Here is a 20,714-nt window from a genome sequence, read left to right as displayed (position 1 = left end):
CTCAGGTAAACTAAGTTTTTTTGTATTTTGTTAGATACTAGCATATACACTGAAATGATGCTGGGCTTCTTTTACTCCTCCTTTGCTTCTCTTCCCTTGACATGTCTTTCATAACACCTGAAACGAACATATCTCATTTGGTTTCTGCAGAGGTTCTCCGGGAACAGACTGCAGCCCCAACTTCTGCCTCCTTTGTCCCTGCCAGTCCATTAACTTCATCAGGTGATATTGTGACAGATAATCAACTGTCATCCGATGCTTTAAATCTACCTGATCTTAAAGAACAGGTAAAATGACAATATATTTACTTTTCGATGTATCAGTTTTGTACACTTAATCTCTTTATGGTATGTATCATGTTGGGACGCAGGAAGAATGCAATGCTGTATGTTAAATACGCATTTTTAGAGATGATGTCTCTGCTCTGGTTCTGCTGTAATTGGTTGCAATATCTCTTTCTATGTCTATAAAGAGGTTTGTTCAGAAGTAAACTCTTGAATTAAATGGAGCTAATTCCCAAGGATGTGTGCATTGGGTTGCAGTACGAATCCCACTGGAACCAGTAGAGAGCCAGTTTGGTGTAGTGGTTAACCACTACACCAAACCCGAGAGAACCGGGTTTGATTCCTCACTCCTCCATGTACACCTGCTAATGTGACCTTGGGTCATCCACAAGTTCTCTCAAAGCTGTTCTGCTCAAGAGCAGTTCTGGGAGAGCTCTCTCCGTTCCACCTACCTCACAGGGTGTTCATTGTGGGGAGGGGAAGGGAAATGAGATTGTAAACTGCTCTGAGACTCTTTTGGGTAGTGAGGGGTGGGGTATAAATCCAATCTCTTTTCCTTCTTCTAGAACAAGTTCATCAAATTTAAGGCTGGTTGCTTTTGATGATAATAAGCCATTGCTCACATTAGGTGGATCAGAAATTATCATATTGATAGATCAGAAAAGATTTGTACACTTTTACCAATTATAACTTTAGCACTTATATCTCTGTAAGTATTTAGGGCAACTTTCTTACAGTAAGTACAGAAGTGAAAGGACTACGCTGGGTTGACCCAATGACTTATCTGTACCTAATAGATTTCTTGGCTTTTTCACCTTTGAACAATGGTCTTTGTATGTCATGTTGTAAACTCCTTTTGAGATTTCCTTTGGTTCTAAATACGTCTCACTGTGTAGCATGATGGGAGGGGGGTGGAATGAGGCAGGAAGGTGGTGCTGTTGTTTGGCAACACATCTCCTATGTCTCCTTAGGCATATGAAAGTAGTTGCACATTTATTTGGGCTGTGGCAATTGCAGTCTTTAGAAAAGGTACATGTCTGTTCATTCTGATCAGCTGGAATTCAACACCAAACGACGGAGGGTGTTGGTATAAGAACAGTGGAGCACTCCAGAGCATTTATGTTCCACAGTAACTTTGTCTTAGATGTGAGGTATTTTTAAAAAAACTGGCATTTATCAAGAATTAATAGGGTTACCATATTTTGAAATAAAAAAGAGGACATACCGTATTTCTTGACCGACTACTTCAAGTGATCACTATGACAAATCTCATTTTAAATATCCCTTCTATTTTAAACTGTGTTAATTGCTACTAACTAGGAATATTCCTAACCTTCCAACCCATCAAGACATTTTCACCAGTTTTTTTTTTTAAAAGAGCGCAAAAGAGGACAGACACTCACGAAAAAGAGGGCATATCCTGTATAAAGAGGACAACGAGTAACCCTACATACTGATCACTAAGGGAAGGGGTTTGCTCATTTTTCAAATAATCATTCGCAAAAGTGCTTCATTTTCAGTGTTCACAGATTGACCAGGTATAATTATGTTAAGAAAACCTTGTTTTATAATGGATTTTGAAAAAGCAGAACTGCGTGAAAGAACAGGTTTTTATTTCCCCTCAAAACCATTCTGCCCTTAATTGTACTCTGTGCATCTTGTGTCACACAAAACAGGCTACGTTGTTAATTGGCTCATCTTTGGAAGTACCAGTTTCTACTTTGAGTCTGCCTGAAGATTTAGAAACTGCTCATGATGGTGATGATAATGATGAAACGCTGGAATTAAAGAAATCAAAGAATCATCTTCAGAAAACACTTGCAAGTCTAGAAGTTAAACTGAAAGTAGCTGATGAAGAAAAATGTAAAGTAAAAAAGGTATAGCTTGAGCTCCATTAAACCGGCTTTTGAAATACATGGGCAGTTTCATTATGGTCATAGCTGGCAACACCACCTATCCTTAGGGTTGTCTAACATTTTCCAGTCCAAGATCCTGTCTTCAGTTGCTGTTTGCTTTGCCAAACTAACTGTTTTGGTTTGTTTTCCATGCTGGGTGTCTGACTCAGTTTGACTTATTTGGAACATTTTAGAAAAAGTTGAGTGCCTTTAAAGAACATGGTAGAAAAATGTTGTCTTGGTGGTGTTTAAGGGGCTATCTTTTTATATAGAGAGTTAATAAATTTCTAAGGGCAGTCTCTTTAATACTTTTCCTCTTACTGAGTTTAAAAACAACTGACAAACAGCAATTTCTTGTATCATTTCTTGACCCCAGGAATTGGCTAATAATCTAAGAACTTTGGGACACTTTGTAAATAGCCTAGTCTTGTATTTAAATATAGATGCTAGTAAATGCAATGCGTTCATAAATCTTAATTGTTTGTTCAATCTATTTTTGTAGGAATTGGAAGACTTGTTGGAAAAATACAGGATTCTGGAAACTGATTTCCTGAAAGACAAGGAGGATAAATTAATTTCACACCAAGATAGATACACTAAGCTCCAGGTAACATTAATTTTCTTTTTTCTCTCTTTCTGTCTGTCTTTCTGTCTTTTTTGGAGGGGGGGGGGGTAAAGCTACAGTGCCATACGGTATTTTTTTTTTCAGTGGTTTTCAGGTCTAACAAGCTGTAACTTTTCATAACGATATTGATTTTTTTTTCCTTAGAGGCAGAGGAAAGTATGGTGCTGAAAGCTATTGATTCGTATTTGTATTCAAATGTTAACATTTTGTTTCTCAACTGCCTACAAAATGATTAAGGGACTGTCAGATGTTAAAATTCAGTTTCTAAGGATATTATTGTTTTTTACAATCTACAGAGTATCATAAAAACTTTCCCCTGTTTGTTTCCAGCACTTTTACAAACCTCCTGATCAGTCCATGTGATAAATTTATTTATTCTGTTCCTTTGCAGTGTCATTTGATTCTCTCCTCTTGAAACCGTTTGAAATTGTTTTTATTTGATTGCAAGTAGAATTCTTGCCATGAATTCAGTGAGCTTACAAAGGTGTAACTTTGTTTAGGATTGCACTGTAAGTGTAATAAATTCAAAAGCAAGTCCAGAATGTTTTATTCTGTGCCCTAAGCATTATAGCAATAGCTATATAAAGTAATCGTTCCATGCTGCTTGATTGTAAGAAGCTTGTCAGAATCTTAAATTAGCAGATTCCGGTCCTTCAGTTTATAGTACATTAGGCATAACCTGGCCATAAAAGCCAAATGTATGATGAGTACATAACTCTAATCATATGGTTAATAAGGAATGAGGCTATGTGACTTGGAGAGCCACTTCCAGTGAAAGTAGACAATATTGACTTTGACTGACTGATGGTACAGCTCAATATAAGACAGCTTCCTGTGTCCATGTTTAAGTATAACATTTTAAATATGTTTACAATAAAGTTGGCATTCCTTCTTCTTGGTGAATCAATTCAGTACATAGATTTCATTAAGAGTACAGTGTGAGAACTTACGGCTTTGCAGAATTCAGTAATGTAAGAGAAGCTGCATCAGTTCTGATAGATCCATTTCTAATCCCCCTTTCTCTAGCCTTTAAAGTATATTCTGAAGTCCAGGAAGGGAAGTGAATCATGCTTGTAGGAGCTAGCTGCTACAATTTCTTTCATGTCACTAGACTGTTATACGCCTTCTGCTAGTAAAACTTTTGATCTAAGTTTTGTTCTGCACCTCCATGTTTATCTTCTGCTGTGCTGTAGCCAGCACCTGTGGCCACACACCAAGTAAGCTTGGCAACTGAAAAGTACAGCTGCCAAGATTGCCAACAGTTTCCCCCTTTGGGCAGAAATAGCTGGATATTAGGCTTCTGGTGTGGGCAGCTAAGAAGCAAAATGCGTCAGTGCCGAAAGAAATCCTGAGAACGATCTGGAAAAATGTGAAGATGGATTATTCTTATGGAAAATCAGCAAAGGGTTGGATCATTGTGCTGGTGGAAGCTGATCTTCTCTGTCTCTTCCCACAGTAGACCTTGGATACTCCTGAAAAGGCATGCCCAAAAGTTGGGGGGACCCTTTGGACAAAAAATTCCTGTGAATGGGAGGCTACAGTGACAAAGGGGAATCAGGCAAGATTTTTTCTCCTTCTTGCCAAAGCTTTGCTAGTGCTAGATGCTCAAGTGGCAAGAGGGGAAGGTGATTCTGCCTGCTTTCCCCTTCCTGCTGTAACTCTCTGTCCTGTGTGGCTTTTCTCTCACAGTGGTCCCTTAACCCCTGGCAGTGTTTTCAAGGGTCTTAAGTAGATTTGCCAGCCTTCAGGTGGGGCCTGGAGTTCTCCTGGAATTCTTTAGACAGATAGTGTTTAAATTGTGAAATTTGCTGCCAGGGATGTAGTGATGGCCAAGGAATAAAAGGGGATTAGCTAGATCAGAGGTCCCCAAACTTATTTGGCCTAACGCCCCCTTTTCAGGAAAAAAAATTACTCTGCGCCCCCCTGTGTGCTCCTATGGGGGGGATATTCTTTGCGCACAGGCAATGACATCATTGCGCCAGCCAGCAGGCAAGCCCAGAGTTCCAGGCGGCACATACAAATGCTGCTGCACCAACACTTTTCTTCACAGTGCAAACATTGTCTGTGCTTGTCGGAGGTTTCAAAAGAAGCCTCTGTTGCCTGCTGCTTTCGAGTTGAAAGCGGCTGGGCAGGCAGCACCTTCCCATTGCGCTCATCGGCTCTTCGGAGGCTTCCTTGGAAGCCTCTGACAAGCAAAGGCAATGTTTGCCCTGTGAAGAAAAGCAGTAGTGCCCAGGGCTCTTGGCTTGCCTGCTGGCTGGCGCGATCACAGTGCCCCTTGGCAGTGCCCCTTGGCAGGGTGGCACCCTAGGCAATCACCTACCCCACCTACTCCTATGCGCTGGGCCTGCAGAAGACACTCTGTGTCTGGGGCATTGCAGTTGGCTGAAATCAACAGAAGCAACCATCTGGTAACCAGAGGACTGTAAGAAGCTTGAGGCTCTGCAGAAAACCTTGTGAGGAGAAAGCTACAGCTTGGAACTTCAGAGAAGTTTGTGCTATTGTCTCAGTGCTTCCACTGTCTTGACTTAAACTGTACTGCTGATAAAGAAACTGCAAATAACCTTGAGAAGCTGCTAGCTGTAGCAAGTATTGGCTAGAATAGACTAATAAGGTTTTTTGTTTCTGTGTTTCTTGTTTGTCTATACACCTCTATTTTTTTTATTCTGTCTTGTAAACTGCATCCTTCTTATATTTTAATTAGATCCTCATTACTAGTCTAATTATATTTTTAGTCTTCTTATATTTTGATTGGATCCTCATTACTAGTCTAATTGGGTGAATTCGCACTAAGTAGCAGACAAAAAGGAACCCTCTATTTTTGTTAATTGGAATTTTTTTCTAAATTAGAAATTCTGGACCCCTTTGACACCTCCCTCCTCTCCTCTCCTCTCCTCTCCTCTCTTCTCGCATTATGCTTCCACCGCCCCCTTATTTTTATTCACCACCCCGCAATTGCACCCAAGGCTATGACTGCCCCCCTGGATCATTCCAGCACCCCCCAGGGGGCAATATCGCCCACTTTGGGAAACACTGAGCTAGATTAATGAAGGATAGGTCTATCAGTGGCTACTAGCCATGGTGACTGAGAGGAACCTCCACATTTGGAGACTCTAAATCTCTGAATCCCAAAGCCGGGAGGCAACATCAGGGGAAGGTTTTGGCCTCTATGTCCTGTTGGCCCTCCAGAGAAACTGGTTGGCCACTAAGTGAGTCAGAATGGTGCACTAGATGAACCGCTGGTCTGATCCAGCAAGGCTCTTCTTGCGTTCTTATGTCCCTGCCTCAAGGGTAAATTCAGTGTAAACGGATCTTCAAGTTGGAGTTATGAAGAGAGTTAATTGTTTGATGTCCATATGTTGACCTATGCTCCTGTGTAGTTTTGCCCATCTTTCCTACAAAGGCTGCTGGAAAAAGTTTAATTACACCAAAACTCCCTATCACTGACATATTTAGAATGTGAGTAGGATCATGTTCTCAAAAAACAACATAACTTATGTGGTTTGGGCATTGATTTCAAATATAGTTGCAAGATTTTTTTAAAAAAACCTTTGGCATCCTTTCTCTATTCTTTTGAATTAAACTCAAACCCCAAACTTGATTTGGAAGCACTTAAAAATGCTTGTTCTTGATGTCTCTCCCTCCCTTTTTGCTTGTCTTTGAAACTAGCATATTTTAAAACTGGCTGGATTCTTCTAGTTTTAATTCACAATATCCGAATTGTGGATAGTAGGCAAAGGCAAAGGCAAAAACAATTCAGTTAATTATATCTGTTGAGATTTAGGATGAAAAATGGATCTGGTTTTCCTTATTTAGAATAATCTATGCACATTCAATAGTAATGTTAGCAGCTGATCATTTTTAGTAGCAACATTGAAACACATAAATTTCTAAAAGGGCTTTATTCACAGTGAGGCAGTTCAGGAAGTTAGCAGCTTGGAGTTGACTGAGTATAATTACAAGTTTCAAACTCCAGTTTTTGCATCCCAGATCATTATTACATTGTAACTAATATGCATTAGGAAATATCAGATTAATAAAAAATAGAGTTTGAAAGCTTAGTGGAAAAATTCTTCTCAGCATTGCATGTTGTTAATAATTCAGTAATTTTATAGGTGACAATTCAAAATACCTGGCTTTGCTTATGTGCAGCCTACTACAGGCCTGAAGTTGTCCTTTGTGCTTAGAGTTAGCCTTGGACTAGTAGAAAATTCTGATAGCTACTGTCTTGGTTGAGCAGATAAAAGATTTGTGGGGTCAGCATTTTTTGCAGTCATCTTATTGTAGGAAATCTTTTTGGAAGTGACTAGTATGGGGGGAAAAACCCATAAAAAGTCTGCCGTGAAAATGTTGTGAAAGCAACGTCACCCCAGAGTCAGAAACAACTGGTGCTTGTATGAGAGACCTCTCAAGTGCAATCATGCTTATGGTTGCCATACTTTAAAAACTTTGGTTTTGTGGCCTGGTAGAGTCCTAACTTTTGCAGTTTGAAAGTGTGTAATGCAACCCTTTAGAGCCATCAACTGACTAGACTGTTGATTATCTAATTTCGGTAATATGTAGTCAAAAATGTATTGTGTACAGCCATTGACCATTGCAAAACAGAACATGAACAACAAAGTTCCCAATAGATAATATGCAGATATATTTGAATTATATCTCTCACACACAAATCCTTCAGGATCTCCTAACTTGTAACATGAAAGGTGCTATCCATTGCTGGAAGGAAGGGTGCTCTTGAATATCTTCTTTTTTGTTCCATATTCCCATATCGGCCAAGAACCAACATAACCTCAAGAATGAAAGACTGACCTTATTGTGAGTCTGCCTCATTAATGAATTTTGCTCCCCCTGCTATTAAATCCACTATGGCTTTTGTTGAATGTTACCCCGATTGCAACTGATCTAAGCTTGCTACTCTAGTAATTATTAGAAAGCTGTTGCATCTTTGTCCTTCTAATCTATTTAAGGGCCACTGTGGAGATGTTGTGTTTGTGTAGTGCTTCTCTGCCAGTGTACCTCAGATGCTGTACAGAGAAAATTTTGGGTCAAATGAGGTGTGCTGATTACAGATACAATCTCCTGGAGTTTGGAGAAAGAGGAGTTAGCTTTCCAGTGTTTTTTTTTTTCCCCCCAATGGATAAATTCGCATATATTGCATATATTTCAGTTTTCCCCCAAACTTGCCACTCTCAACACCAACTCCCCGCCCCCCATGGCTCCAACACTCCCAGCCATTTTACATCTCATGGTAATGACAGACTTGTTTTTTGCAAGATTGCTCCATTCCAGTATGAAGGTGAATTGTGGTCTGAGTTCTTTTTTCTGAACAAGCGACAGGGTATGTAAGTGAAAGCAAAGTTACTAGAAGGAGGGACTCTATGGAGGTGAGGCAAGGGCTCAGTGATTCTTTTCCTGTGTGCCCCTTTTGCTGTTACAGTTATCGCACACCCCACACACATACACTCTCTTCTTTATATCTGATTGGCCCAGACCCAGTTGAAGGAGATGCATCTGTTGCTGTCCTGTTTTGCTTGACCATAGACACAGTCCCAGCCTTAGTGGAAAACTATGAGTGTTTGAAGTCCACCTTTAAAATGTCAGACAATGTTGTTTTGCTTAGTATACATGAATATGAACAAGATGGTTAAGGGAGGTTGGAAGTGTATCTTGGAGGTAGGTGCTTTCTGTGGCCAAGAGCACTAGAAATGTATGTTTTCTTTTAAAACCAATATGACTTATATCCTGTTAAATACCATCTTCTAACAAAATATTTAGGTTGGTTTTAGGTGCAGACATAGAGGAGACAGAATACTAATAATGAAAATTGGTGTTAAAAAACTACCTACTATACCTGCCATTAAATTTATAGATTACATTCCAGGAATTTTTTAGGCCACAGAAGCGTCTCAGATTATGCAGCACTGAAGGAAAAGCCCAGAACAAAATAACAACAATGAAATTCTCTAGTCGCTGGTCTTTTTGATAATTGATAAAATGTATTTGGGCATATGGCAGTGCCCATTGCTCTTGAAAGGTTTTGCCAGGGGATCTGAAATTGCTTTTTCAAAAACATATAATTAAAAATCCCTTTTTCATGTTTCATTCTGTAACTACATTTTCTGAACCTTCCAGAACCACAGAGTCTGTTTTGCTGGAGATTACTGCGGTGAAATGTAATGCCCTGAAACACCATTCTGTAGCTTACACAGCAAAATACCTGTTTTCAGTTGCTGTCCAAAATGGTTGAATGCCTTCCTTGGGGAGGCGCATCTGGCTTGTCATTTGTCTCTTACCTTTATGTCAGCCAGCATTTAGTGCTTGGCTTTGTTTTTGGAAGTTGGCTTTGTCTAGTGCAAGTTTAGGATAAGTATATGTCTCAAGGGCTTGATGAACAGCAAGTTATAAAAATATTTATATTACTATAATATTTATATCCCACCTTTCCTTGTAGCTCAAGGAAAGCTCAAGCTTATAGATCATAATTAAAAACACCACAATTGAGAACTGTCAAAATAAGGCCTTAAATAATTCTATTCCCACTCCCCAAGATATATGTAGGTTATAACCCATCAAAATCTCTGCAAATAAAATGTCCTTGCAGTGCTTTCTAAAAATTTCTAAAGCCTCTTCCCCCTACCTCCTTAAGGTCCCTGTTCTATGAAGTGGCAGTTTTGTTGAGAAAGGCATGGCCCCTATTTGATGCCAGCTGGGTTACCTTCAATGCAGGGAACAGCCATCAGGTGGCAGCCTGAGAGTCATAGTTGCCACATGGGGGCCATGGGGAGGCAGTCATTAAGATGTTTGGGTTCCTGACCATGAAGGTCATAACCAGAACCTTGAACATACCTAGAGTCCCATTAAAGCTGGGTCCTTAGTTCTATGTGTAATATTAATACATTGTAGATCTGTGGTCAGCAGTCATTAGGGTAACATGCTAACATTGCATCTGTAAGTTGCTATTTTAAATGAGATACTGGGGGTGTGCAATAGCACAGGGGTAACTTCGTGCCTACCAACATTATATTACTCTTACCTGGGTTATTTTGGAGGCAAAACAGAATCATAAGACCTGATGGAAGCTACTTTCTTTCATCTGTAGGAAACCTCACAGGAAGAATACTTACAAAGTACCCAAAAAAGCTGTGTAAGAAGGGGTGGTAAATATCCTTCAAGCAAGGTTCTTTTTCTAGCAGGAGCTCCTCTGCATATTAGGCCGTGCCCCCTGATGTAGCCAATTATCCTGGAGTTTACAGTAGGCCTTGTACTAAGAGCTCTCTAAGCTCTTGGAGGATTGTACATCAGGGAGGCGTGGCCTAATATGCAGAGGAGCTCCTGCCAGGAAAAGAACCCTGCCTTCAAGTGATCAGTTTATGACGCCTGCCCATTATAATTGGGTCCTTCCAATCTGAGATTACAGATGGGCATCAGTCTACTGGTGTTGTGTATCTGGTTCCAAGGCTGAGTGCTATCTTTTTTACAAAGGGGGCAGCCAAGGATAGTCTAGTTTCCCTTTGCCATTGCATCTGTTCCACATCATATACCTTCCCAAGGAGGTTCATTGCCTTTGGGGAGCAGCTCTTCAGGGCTCTGCAGCAAAGACATAAATGATAAGAATTATTCCTCTTGTGGTTCACTGGAACCAAGCCATAATCTTTGAAGACTAAATTTGTCCTCTGTCTTAAGAGCATTGTGTTAATGCCTAGTTTTCTTTGCAAGAGGAGTGAGCCAGAGCAAGAATTATGACTTTTATGGTTCAACATGATAAACTGGCATATCCCCAGTAATGGTTTTTGGCCCTCCTTCTAGTGTTGTTTGTGTTTTTAACTGTATTTTAGTGGTTGAGTGTTATGTTATCAGCTTTGTGGATTTGATTGGGTGGAAAGGTGGCATAAAAAGGTTTAAAAATTAATAGTCCGTCCATTTATAATAATGCTGCATATGAATATTAACACTCTGTTAATCAAGCTACATTGTCATTTACTTGCCATGTCATGGAGAAACACATTGCTCAGTAATTAGTTCTAGAAAGTTTGGGAAATTTAGGTCTTCAAATAAAGGATCTGGTGTCCTTCTGTGCATATAGGTAAAGCCAAATAAATTCTTGATTTCACAGTCACTCCCCTAAGCAAATGTAAGTTCTGCAATATGAATGGCGTATTTACTGCATCATCGGATTTTGGATTATGCTTTTGATTAATTCAAGAACTCTAAGTGCAAACAGACCTTTTACTGGTTAAAACAACCAATCAGCATAACGTTCTTGTTTAGTGGAAGTAGAAAGCTTACTTAAATAAGCAGTTACTTTTCATGGTGATTTAAATTGATCTCCCTGGCCAGATTGTTAAACATAAAGGCAGACGATGCCTTGGTCAATTGTAGAGTGGCGAAGACAATTCAGATGACTCAGGTTCACCAAAAATACACACCTGTTTTACCTTCATAGAGGTTTCGAATTAATAAACATCCTATTAAAAACTTTATGCCAAGTTTTTTTAAAAAAAAATCAGACACTTTATCAATAGTCAGTAGAAAATTAGGAATGCACCAATTTTAATAGTCTGTAATCATTTTTGGTCAAAGAAGGTAGATCCTTCCATTCTCTGCAGTTCCTAGAGAACTTGGGAGAATGGTCTTTTTCTTGGTCATCTGAGATGTGGCTGCTCATCAGGCTGCATATTCTCCATTTACCACATATCTACACAATACAAGAAAATTCCAAAGCTTGTTCAAGGTTCGTGAATCTGAGGAGGAAGAGCATTCTTGAGCTGAGGAAACTTACCATGACTGTTGATTCATATGGCTAGCTGTGTTGGTCTGAAGCAGCAGAGCAAAGTTTGAGTCCATGGCAACTTTAAGACCAACAAAGTTTTGTTCAAGGCATGAGCTTCCATGTTCATGCACAGACAAGCCTATACCCAGAATTAAATTTTGTTGGTCTTAAAGATGTTGCTGGATTCAAACTTTGTTCTACCATAAATATTGTTCTCCATGCACTTGTTCTGACTTGTTGTACAGATGGTACATGCAAGAGGTTACTCTCCAGTGCTCAAGGAGAGGTCACAGCTGACAAAGGAGAGTCAGTGTCCTTAAGCTGTATAGGACTATGAGCCAGCTCTTTTAGATAATGCATTTTTTTACTACCTCACTTTCCAGAAGACAAAATAAATTCTTATGGTGGCTTTACAAACCTGAGACTTAGCATTGCTTTAGAATCTTTGAACACAACACAGTAGTCAATAAACTTCCTGCACTATGAACAGCTTATTTTAAATTATGTCAGTTGCATAACCTTAAAAATAACTTTTTGAGAGCTTTTGTAAGGTTCCGATCAAGACCCTTAAAAAGTGCATCAGAAAAGATCTTCCCCCAATACAGAAGTCTGTGGTTGCTAAAAGTAAACCCATATTCAGTATGTAGCTTAATGAACATCATAAGCAATCATACCATGCTTAATTGTGTCAGTTTTTGTAACACGCAATCTTGGTATTGTTCTTGATGCCTTTGTTCAACAGTCAATTACGGTAAATATCACTTTTTAAAATCTGTTAATTGCACAGACCAGCTGATGGTTGCTTTCAAGTCTGATGGAAATAAGGAAACTCAGCTTTCTGCCAAGGAAGCAGAAGGCAGCCCACTCACTCAGAGATGAAATGGAAATGATGAATATGCATAGGAAGTATACAGGGCAATCCCAAGCCAGAGTTACACCCATCTAAGCTCACTGAAGCCAATGGGGTTAGAAGGGTGTAACTTCACTTAGGATTGCACTATGACTCCCTTGGACAAAGGAGCCAGCTTTTGTTCCAAAACTTCTCATACATGCAAACATTTATTTATTTGCTGTACTTACAGTCTGCCTTTCTTGTCGAAACACAAACTCAAAGCAGGTTGCAGAATTAGAATAAACGATGGGATCCAAAAAGTGTAAGATACACTGAAAACAGTGTAGCTGCAAGATTACAAAAATTCAAAACCAAATCAGGGTGCTGGTTGGTACCTTTAACGCCATTTATAGTCTGGGACCTGCATATGTAATGGACTGCCATTCCCTGTATGATCAGGTGCCCCACTTCTGATGGTCTCCTCTGGGCAGGAGGCCCACCTCACTACAGTCCAAGTACAATCATTTTCCATTACTGCTCCCACATTTTGGAATAGCCTGCCAGAAGCAGTATAAAAAGTTCCTACACTGTCTTCCTTCTGTAGAACATACAAAGCAGAATTATTTTTACATGGCTTTAATGTAAATAACTAATGAATGTCTCTAGCAGCTGATAGAAGAAGACTGTCATGGTCTCAGGGTGCAGGCAGGCAGGAGTCCAAAGCCAGTCCAAGATCGAAGTTCAGGAAGTCAAGCAGGAGCCAAGTCACCAATGCAGAATCACAAACCGGAATCAGAAGTCAGTGTCCAAAAGCCAAAAGGTCAGGGGGCCAAGAAAATCAAGCAGGTCAGGATCAGGAATCAGGAAGGAGCGTGGATGCAAGCCAGAGAATAGACTTGTTGCTTCCACAAAGTTACCAGATCCTGGGTGGGAGCTATATGGGAGTCTCAATCAGCCTGTTCCCTGGGTGGCAGTGACTCTGCTAGAACTCAGGGCTGAGAGATCTGAAGCATCGACATGCCTCGTGTCTTTGCTCTGAAAGTTCTTTCCAGAGCCTGCTTCAAACGCTTGAGATGGGAGGAGGAGAGCTTAGAGGAGATTGATCGTCAACAGCTGACACTGGTGCCTGGAGAGTGATTGATGGGCCAGCTGCTGTTTGTTCAGCTGAGGAATTGGCTGGCAACTCTTCCAGGTCTGTTAACCCTTCCAGCTCCTCGTCAGGGCTCATGACAAAGACATTGGATTTATATTCTACCCTCCACCCTGAATTTCAGAGTGGCTCACCTCTCCTTTATCTTCATCGTGGTCTCTGTGCAGTCCCACACATGGGTTTTCCGCCTAGAAACAAACCCGACCTCAGAGAATTCAAAGCTAGCCTAGGCATTTATTTTGGTGCGCATTCCTTCTCGATCTGGGGAGCAGGCATCCACTGCACATGCCTGGAGCGAGGGGAAGGCGCTCCACCCTGTTTCTTCTTAACCGCCATCCGGATTAGACCTACCTTATTACGTCCCCTCAATCCTCATTGCGTCTCCTCAATTCTCCTCCACCGACGACCTTTTCTTTCTTCATTCTTCGACTGCTATCATTACTCTTTCCTAAAAAAAAAAAAAGTCTTTATCTTCTGCTTCTTCTATCCCTTCCCCCCCCTCCCCCGGGCGTGTGGAAGGGAAGGACAGCAAAACAACTTTTAAAAAGTGCATTCAGTGTGGGACCAGAAATCCCTCTACCTACGGACACTCTTTGTGCTTATTTTGCTTGGGGGGGGAGGGGCCACAGAGTCAACACTTGTGCTCACTGCAGCCAATTTGGAAAGCAGGCCAAAAAGAATCGTGCTGCTCGACTCAAAAGCCACCTTTTGGAATCTTCTCTGTGGCCTGTGATGCCCCATGATTCCGGGTCTCGTCCTTCGCCACCTTCCCTAACTCCACAAAGGGACGTGGTTCGATCAGCAGCTTCCGTGGCATCGGCTCCCAGTAAGCATAAGTCCAAAAAACATACTAAGAAATCTGAAGACTCCAAGAAAAAACACCGATTGGAATCGTCTTCTAAACATTGATTGGATTCGACGACTTCAAAATCCAAGGCGAAGACCAACCATAAGTCTTCGGATTTGAGACCCTCCGACCATACCATGGCGTCGACCTCGCAGACGGCAGCGACTTCGGCTACGGTATCATTGGCACCTAATGTTCCAGCGGAACTCTCGACTCCCACCGATGTCATAACCGACGAGGTCATCCGCATTCAATCACTATCCCCTTCTGTCCACGAATCTCTGCCAGAAGACATCCTTGCTGCTAAATCTCTCGAACCATCACTTCAACTTCTTGGACAGCGAGCTATCTCCTTGGACTCCATTCCTTCTGTGAAGTTTTGGTGCCTTGCACCTTTAAGGACTCAGGCCATTTCTCCGCTATATCGAGAGTCTTCAACTCAAGCCCATGATAGAAGTTCACAATCTCCGCTACATGGGCCACCAACGTACAAAGATCTTTCCCCACAAGTCTATACTGACCCACGGTCTCCAGGCCGACACAGGGATCATTATTATTACAGTCCATCACAGTCCGGATCACCCTAGTCTCCACGTTGGTACCGACAGCGCTATAGGATTTCTAGATCACCTTCCTACGAGCTCCATTGACCTCGGTACCGAGAGGAAACCTACCAGCCTCGGTACCATGAGGAAGTCCTGCACCCAATTCCATGATTGTGCACTCCTCATTAAAGTCCAAACAGACACGTCACCCGGTTCCACCTGAGAAGGAAGGGAAAAAACTCGACACCTTAGGGAGAAAGATTTATTCCCTCACTACTGCCCCCTCTAAAATTCATAATTATTTAGCATATTTTTCGGCTTATACCTTTAATTTAACTTCTCAGTTAACTACGCTGGTTCCTTCTCTACCGGATTTTGCACAGAAGCAAGCATCGCAACTCCTGCAAGAAATTTCCCGGGTTAGCAAGTAACAGATTAACATGGTTCGTCATGCTGTGGCTTGCTCGTCCAGGACCATGGCCACATCCATCGCTTTGCATCGCCATGCTTGGCTTCGATCCTCCTCAATGCAACCAGACATTAAATTTAAAATCGAGGACCTGCCCTTTGACGGTCAGGGCCTTTTTAATTCAACAACCGATGACATCCTGACTACTGTCGATGATAGTAGAAAAAGGGCTGGGAGATTGGGAGTCAATCAACAACAAACTCAACCTAATCGGCAGAGAGTTTGGAAACCATCCTACTATAAATGTTCCCGTTCACGAAAGCAGGCTGACTACTGGAAGCGCAAAGCTCCACCAGCTAAACAAGCCTTCCATCAACAGCCTCGTACACAGACCACAAAGAAGACGACTCCCGCTTCAAAACTGTCCCTTTGACTTCCTAGTACCATCTCCTCCACCACCACCACCACAACATCCTTCCAGCATCATGAGACTGTTTCCTTTTTACCCCATGTGGGAATCCATAATATCAGATTCCTGGGTCCTGGAGATAATCCGCAGGGACTACACCATAGAGTTTGATTCTCCTCCAAAGCTCCATCGATTCATACATACTCTTCCATCATCACAGAAGAGTCTGCAGGACCTTCGGGTTTTTGGCCATAGACGTCTTTGCCTCTCCGGCCAATGCACAATGCCCACGTTTTTACACTCAGGGCTCTCCGTCCTCGCAATACACGGGAAATGCCTTTCTCCACTCATGGTCGGGACCACTCCACTACTTATTCCCTCTGATTCCACTGATAACCAGAACTCTTCAGAAAATCCGACTGGATCGGACCAACTGTATCCTCATCACTTCCTGGTGGCCCTGCCAGCCATGGTTCACCACCCTTCTACTTCTGTCAGACAATGTGTTCCATCATTTTCCCCCAGTCCAAGACTTAACTTCCCAACAAGACGGGAAAGTCCTGCACCATGACCCAGGACTTCTACGACTGACTGCCTGGAAAATCAGTTTCTAGATTTCCCCCCAGAAGTCCAATGTGTCCTTTTCAACTCCAGAAAGCCATCTACTAGAAAATCCTACTCACAAAAGTGGAAGCGCTTTTCAGCATATGCTGCTCAACCCAATTTTCTTCCTGAGTCATCCTCTATGGCCCAAATTTTGTCGTACACCTTGTTTCTATCAGACTCCGGTCTGGCCTACTCCTCTCTAAAAGTTTACTTGGCTGCTATTTTAGCCCTTCACCCACACATTGAAGGATGCACTGTTTTCTCTCACTCCGCGACAAAAGCCTTCCTAAAGGGCATTCTGCATCTTCACCCTCCAATTCGCCAACTACAACTGGCATGGAGTCTCTCTCTTATCCTGAGCCAGTTGATGAAACCCCCCTTTGATCCGATGGCATCCATTTCACTACATCTCTTGTCGTGGAAGACGGCGTTGCTGATGGCACTCACATCCAGCAGAAGAGCCAGTGACATTTGTGCCTTTCGGTCAGACCCCCCCCCCCCCCCCCATATACTGTGTTTCACCATGACAGAGTGGAGCTACGCTCGGACCCTACTTTCTTTCCAAAGATGGTTTCACCTTACCACCTAGGGAAGTTAACTATACTGCCTTCCTTTTTTCAGAACCCCAGTGATGCTGGGAAAAAAAACTTTACATAATATCGACGTATGTAGGGTCCTCGCTTTCTACATTGATAGGACGCGTCCCTTCCACAAAAACTCTAGTCTTTTTGTAGCCTATGGAACACATAAACAGGGCTACAAGATCTCAACTCAGAGGTTTTTGAAGTGGGTTGTGTCTGCATTTGCCTTATGCTACCAATTGGCTAAACAACCCTTACCTGAACACTTGCGAGCTCATTCCACTCGAGCCGTTTCCACATCATCAGCCTTCTGCAGAGGTGTACCGATAGAGGACATCTGTGCAGCTGCAGTCTGATCTTCTCCATCCACATTTGCCATGCACTACGCCCTATATGTACATGCATGGCGTGATGTATCCTTCGGGCAGGCTGTACTTCGCTCCATTTTTGATTGACGCCTTCAGCTCCATGACCTGTAAGTACAATATTTCGTATCATTTATATGCATGTTTAACATGTGTTTTTTTATTCCAGAACCAGCACCCACCTACCATGCACTTCAGTTTACCAGTCACCCATGTGTGGGACTGCACAGAGACCACGATGAAGATAAACAGGTTGCTTACTTGTAACTGTTGATCTTCGAGTGGTCATCTGTGCAGTCACACACGCCCGCCCAGCCTTCCCCGCTGCTGGTTTATTCTTCTTTCTACAAAATTTTCTCTATACAGCGGCTAGAAGGAACTGGGTGGGTGGAGCGCCTTCCCCTCGCTCCAGGCATGCGCAGTGGATGCCTGCTCCCCAGGTCGAGAGGGAATGCGTGCCAAAATAAATGCCTAGGCTAGCTTTGAATTCTCCGAGGTCAGGTTCGTTTCCAGGCGGAAAACCCATGTGTGTGGCTGCACAGATGTCCACTCGAAGATCATCAGTTACAGGTAAACAAACCTGTTTATCTTCCCCTGTGAGGTGGGGGCGGCTGAGAGGGCTCTTATAGCAGCTGCCCTTTCAAGGACAACCTCTGCCAGAGTTATGACTGACCCAAGGTCCTTCCAGCAGGTGCAAGTGGAAGAGTGGGGAATCAAACCCGCTTCTCCCAAGTAAGAGTCCGTGTACTTAACCACTACACCAAACTGATAATGACAGTGTTGCATTTTTTAACCTTGATGTATTTTAATTCATGTGCTTAATTGTGTTGGTGTGTTTTGCAAGCTGCCCTCGGGAGTTTAGGTGGAGTATAACTTTTAAATGAACAAACTAACCCAGCGAGGGTCAGCTGAACCTCATCAATGTGGGGAGTGCAGTACCTTCCAAGAGCTCAGCATTCCTAGCCAGCATCACCTCTGTCTTGTCGAGACTCAGTTTCAACTTGTTCACCCTCTTCCTGTTGACCACAGCAGCCAGGCAGTGACTCAGGACCACTGCAGGAGTGCAGGGAATACAAAGGTTAAAGCAGCAGTTTTCTGATTGTGTTTTGGGAATTGAGAAGCTTGTTGTGTTCCATCAATAAAACCTCCAATAATCTGGGGTTAAGCTTCCCTGAAAGGCAGAGAGATCCAGTTTTATTACAGTCCACGACCTGATCCAACAGACAAAACAGCATTCTCAGATATGCTAGTATACAAATTAAAAGTTCCAGATTATGTAAAATTTAATAATAAAATGTATCAAAAACTAAATCGGAGAGATCCAGATAGGTTGCATGTTAATCTGTCTGTAGCAGCAGAAAGGAGCAAGGGTCCAGTAGCACCTTAAAGACTAACACAATTTGTGGCAGGGTAAGAGCTTTGGTGAGTCACCACTCACTTCTTCAGATGCCTGAAGACCATCAGATATCTGAAGAAGTGAGGAGTGACTCATGAAAGCTTATACTCTGCCACAATGGTTGTTAGTCTTTAAGGTGTTACTGAACCCCTGCACATTCCTGCAGAGATACAAAAATGCATTGCATGCATTCTAGGTCACATGCTCAGTTGAAAGCAGTAAGATTCCAGAGGCCTGGTGTTTTCTTCTTTATAAACTGGATGTGTGCCCCTGAGTACATTCCGGAATCTTTTGCACTGGGGTTCTGTGGCAGGCATTGAGAGTTTTCTCAGTGGTGGAGCAGGGATGTCAGGCGTTCCTTGAAATCAGAAGGTCTGAAAACCGCTTAGTCCAAGTCAGCAAGCTTTTTAACCTGGTTTTTTTTTTAAAAAAATATTTAAAATACTTACTAAACAGCAGCTCTTAACAATATATGTTGTAATCCTTTGGATAATGTTTTGTATTTTCAACACATTTTCATTCTGTCACCACTTCCTAAATTATATTAACAGGTAACTCATCGCAGGTATATTACAGCAAGAAGTCTGTGATAAAGGCATGACAGATTGATGAATTTTCCATTATGCAATAGAAACCTGATCCTATATTTTTTCTGACATTTTGATTTGTTTTCTGCATCAGATGTTTAAAATGTATATTGTGTTAAAAAAAAAAAAGTAGTGTATCTTATTATATTCATGCCAGGAAGGCAGTACTGAGCTTGTTTGATTACATCCCCCACCCCACCCCCAGAAAGCTAGCTGTCAAGATATGTCATGCCTCAAGCAATATACTGAAGTGTTTTGAGACTGTAAGGAAGTAGCACAGCATAAATGAATAAAGGTAGTGCTTGTTATTCAACATATACATTTAGTACTATTGTTGTTGTGATTCATAGCTTTGCATATAGAAAGGTTTTTCAGTATTTCTGGAGGATGTTCTCAGTGAGGTGCCTGTAGGTGCCATGGTTCTCACTGAAACCTTTTGTGGGGCCCATCAAGTGTTTTTAGAAAGTGGGTGGGGCCAGGTGGGGCTTTTGCCCAGCAAGACTTCTGATTGGCCATTGGAGATTTGATTGGCTGTGTAAATTTTTTTAAAAAGGTGGTTTTGGTAGCAGCTGCTCCCACAGCAGAAGGATCTTCACTGTGTGACTGAAGGTTAGCTGTAGCAGCCATTTTATGGATGGCTCTGCCTCCTATGGCAGCCATTTTGTTGCTGCGCCCACCATGCTGTAGAATTCCAAAGGTGACCATAGACTCAAAAAGGTTGGGCCCCACTGTTTTAGGTGGATGGATTTCCACAAGTGTATGGCATGTATTCTTTTTCTGTACTATGTAATGAAGGGAGCTCTGTTTGCACATAGGAATGGATTGTGGCTAAAGTATCCCATATTTGGCTGCATCAGTAAATACAATAATAAAGCAAAAGCTTTTGATCTGCAGTGTACATCAGCACTTACAACCAAATGCCTTTTTTTTGCTTTATAAAAGCATAAAAGAAAATGGAAAAATTGGTTTTGTAGCCTTTCCAGATTGAATATACATTTCATCTATTGTGGAAAGACATTCCTTTTGACTATATAGTTTCATTCTCCATAACTTCAAAGTTAAAGATACTTACATGCCAAAATAAAGAGTATCCTAAGGGTAGATTCTTTGTTAATTTCCCATGTTATCAAACTTAAGAGTCAGTAGGATCATAGTTTTAGGGTGCCATTTTAGGAGCAAAAAAAAAAGACAGTGCTTGGGAAGGCATTTTATCAGTAGAATTTATTGTGTGATTTAGTATTCAGCAGATAAAATACTGGGTGTAACAAAATAGTAAATATGTGTAAATTTTCCAGTGGAAATCAAATAGTTTTAAATAATGCCAGTTTCTTGCGAGTTAAGGTCCAAGCAAAATAAAGTACAATTATTCAAAGATGCAGTCTTACATAAAGTTCTAGGAGTGAAAACCAT

General features: G+C 41.7%; 1 protein-coding gene across 1 annotated transcript in view; it reads left to right on the top strand.

Annotated features, from left to right (window-relative positions):
• CCDC91 (coiled-coil domain containing 91) overlaps positions 1–20,714 on the top strand; it is a 132,272-nt gene that overhangs the window by 29,305 nt on the left and 82,253 nt on the right. Inside the window, exons 4-6 of the mRNA XM_060253613.1 lie at positions 151–287; positions 1,961–2,161; positions 2,682–2,786. Coding sequence (XP_060109596.1) covers positions 151–287; positions 1,961–2,161; positions 2,682–2,786 — 443 coding nt within the window. The remainder of the gene's footprint in view (positions 1–150; positions 288–1,960; positions 2,162–2,681; positions 2,787–20,714) is intronic.

This window comes from Heteronotia binoei, chromosome 14 (genome assembly GCF_032191835.1).
Source record: "Heteronotia binoei isolate CCM8104 ecotype False Entrance Well chromosome 14, APGP_CSIRO_Hbin_v1, whole genome shotgun sequence".
NCBI lineage: Eukaryota > Metazoa > Chordata > Lepidosauria > Squamata > Gekkonidae > Heteronotia > Heteronotia binoei.
Note: the sequence above shows the minus strand (reverse complement) of the source record. Positions and strands in the feature narration are given on the sequence as shown.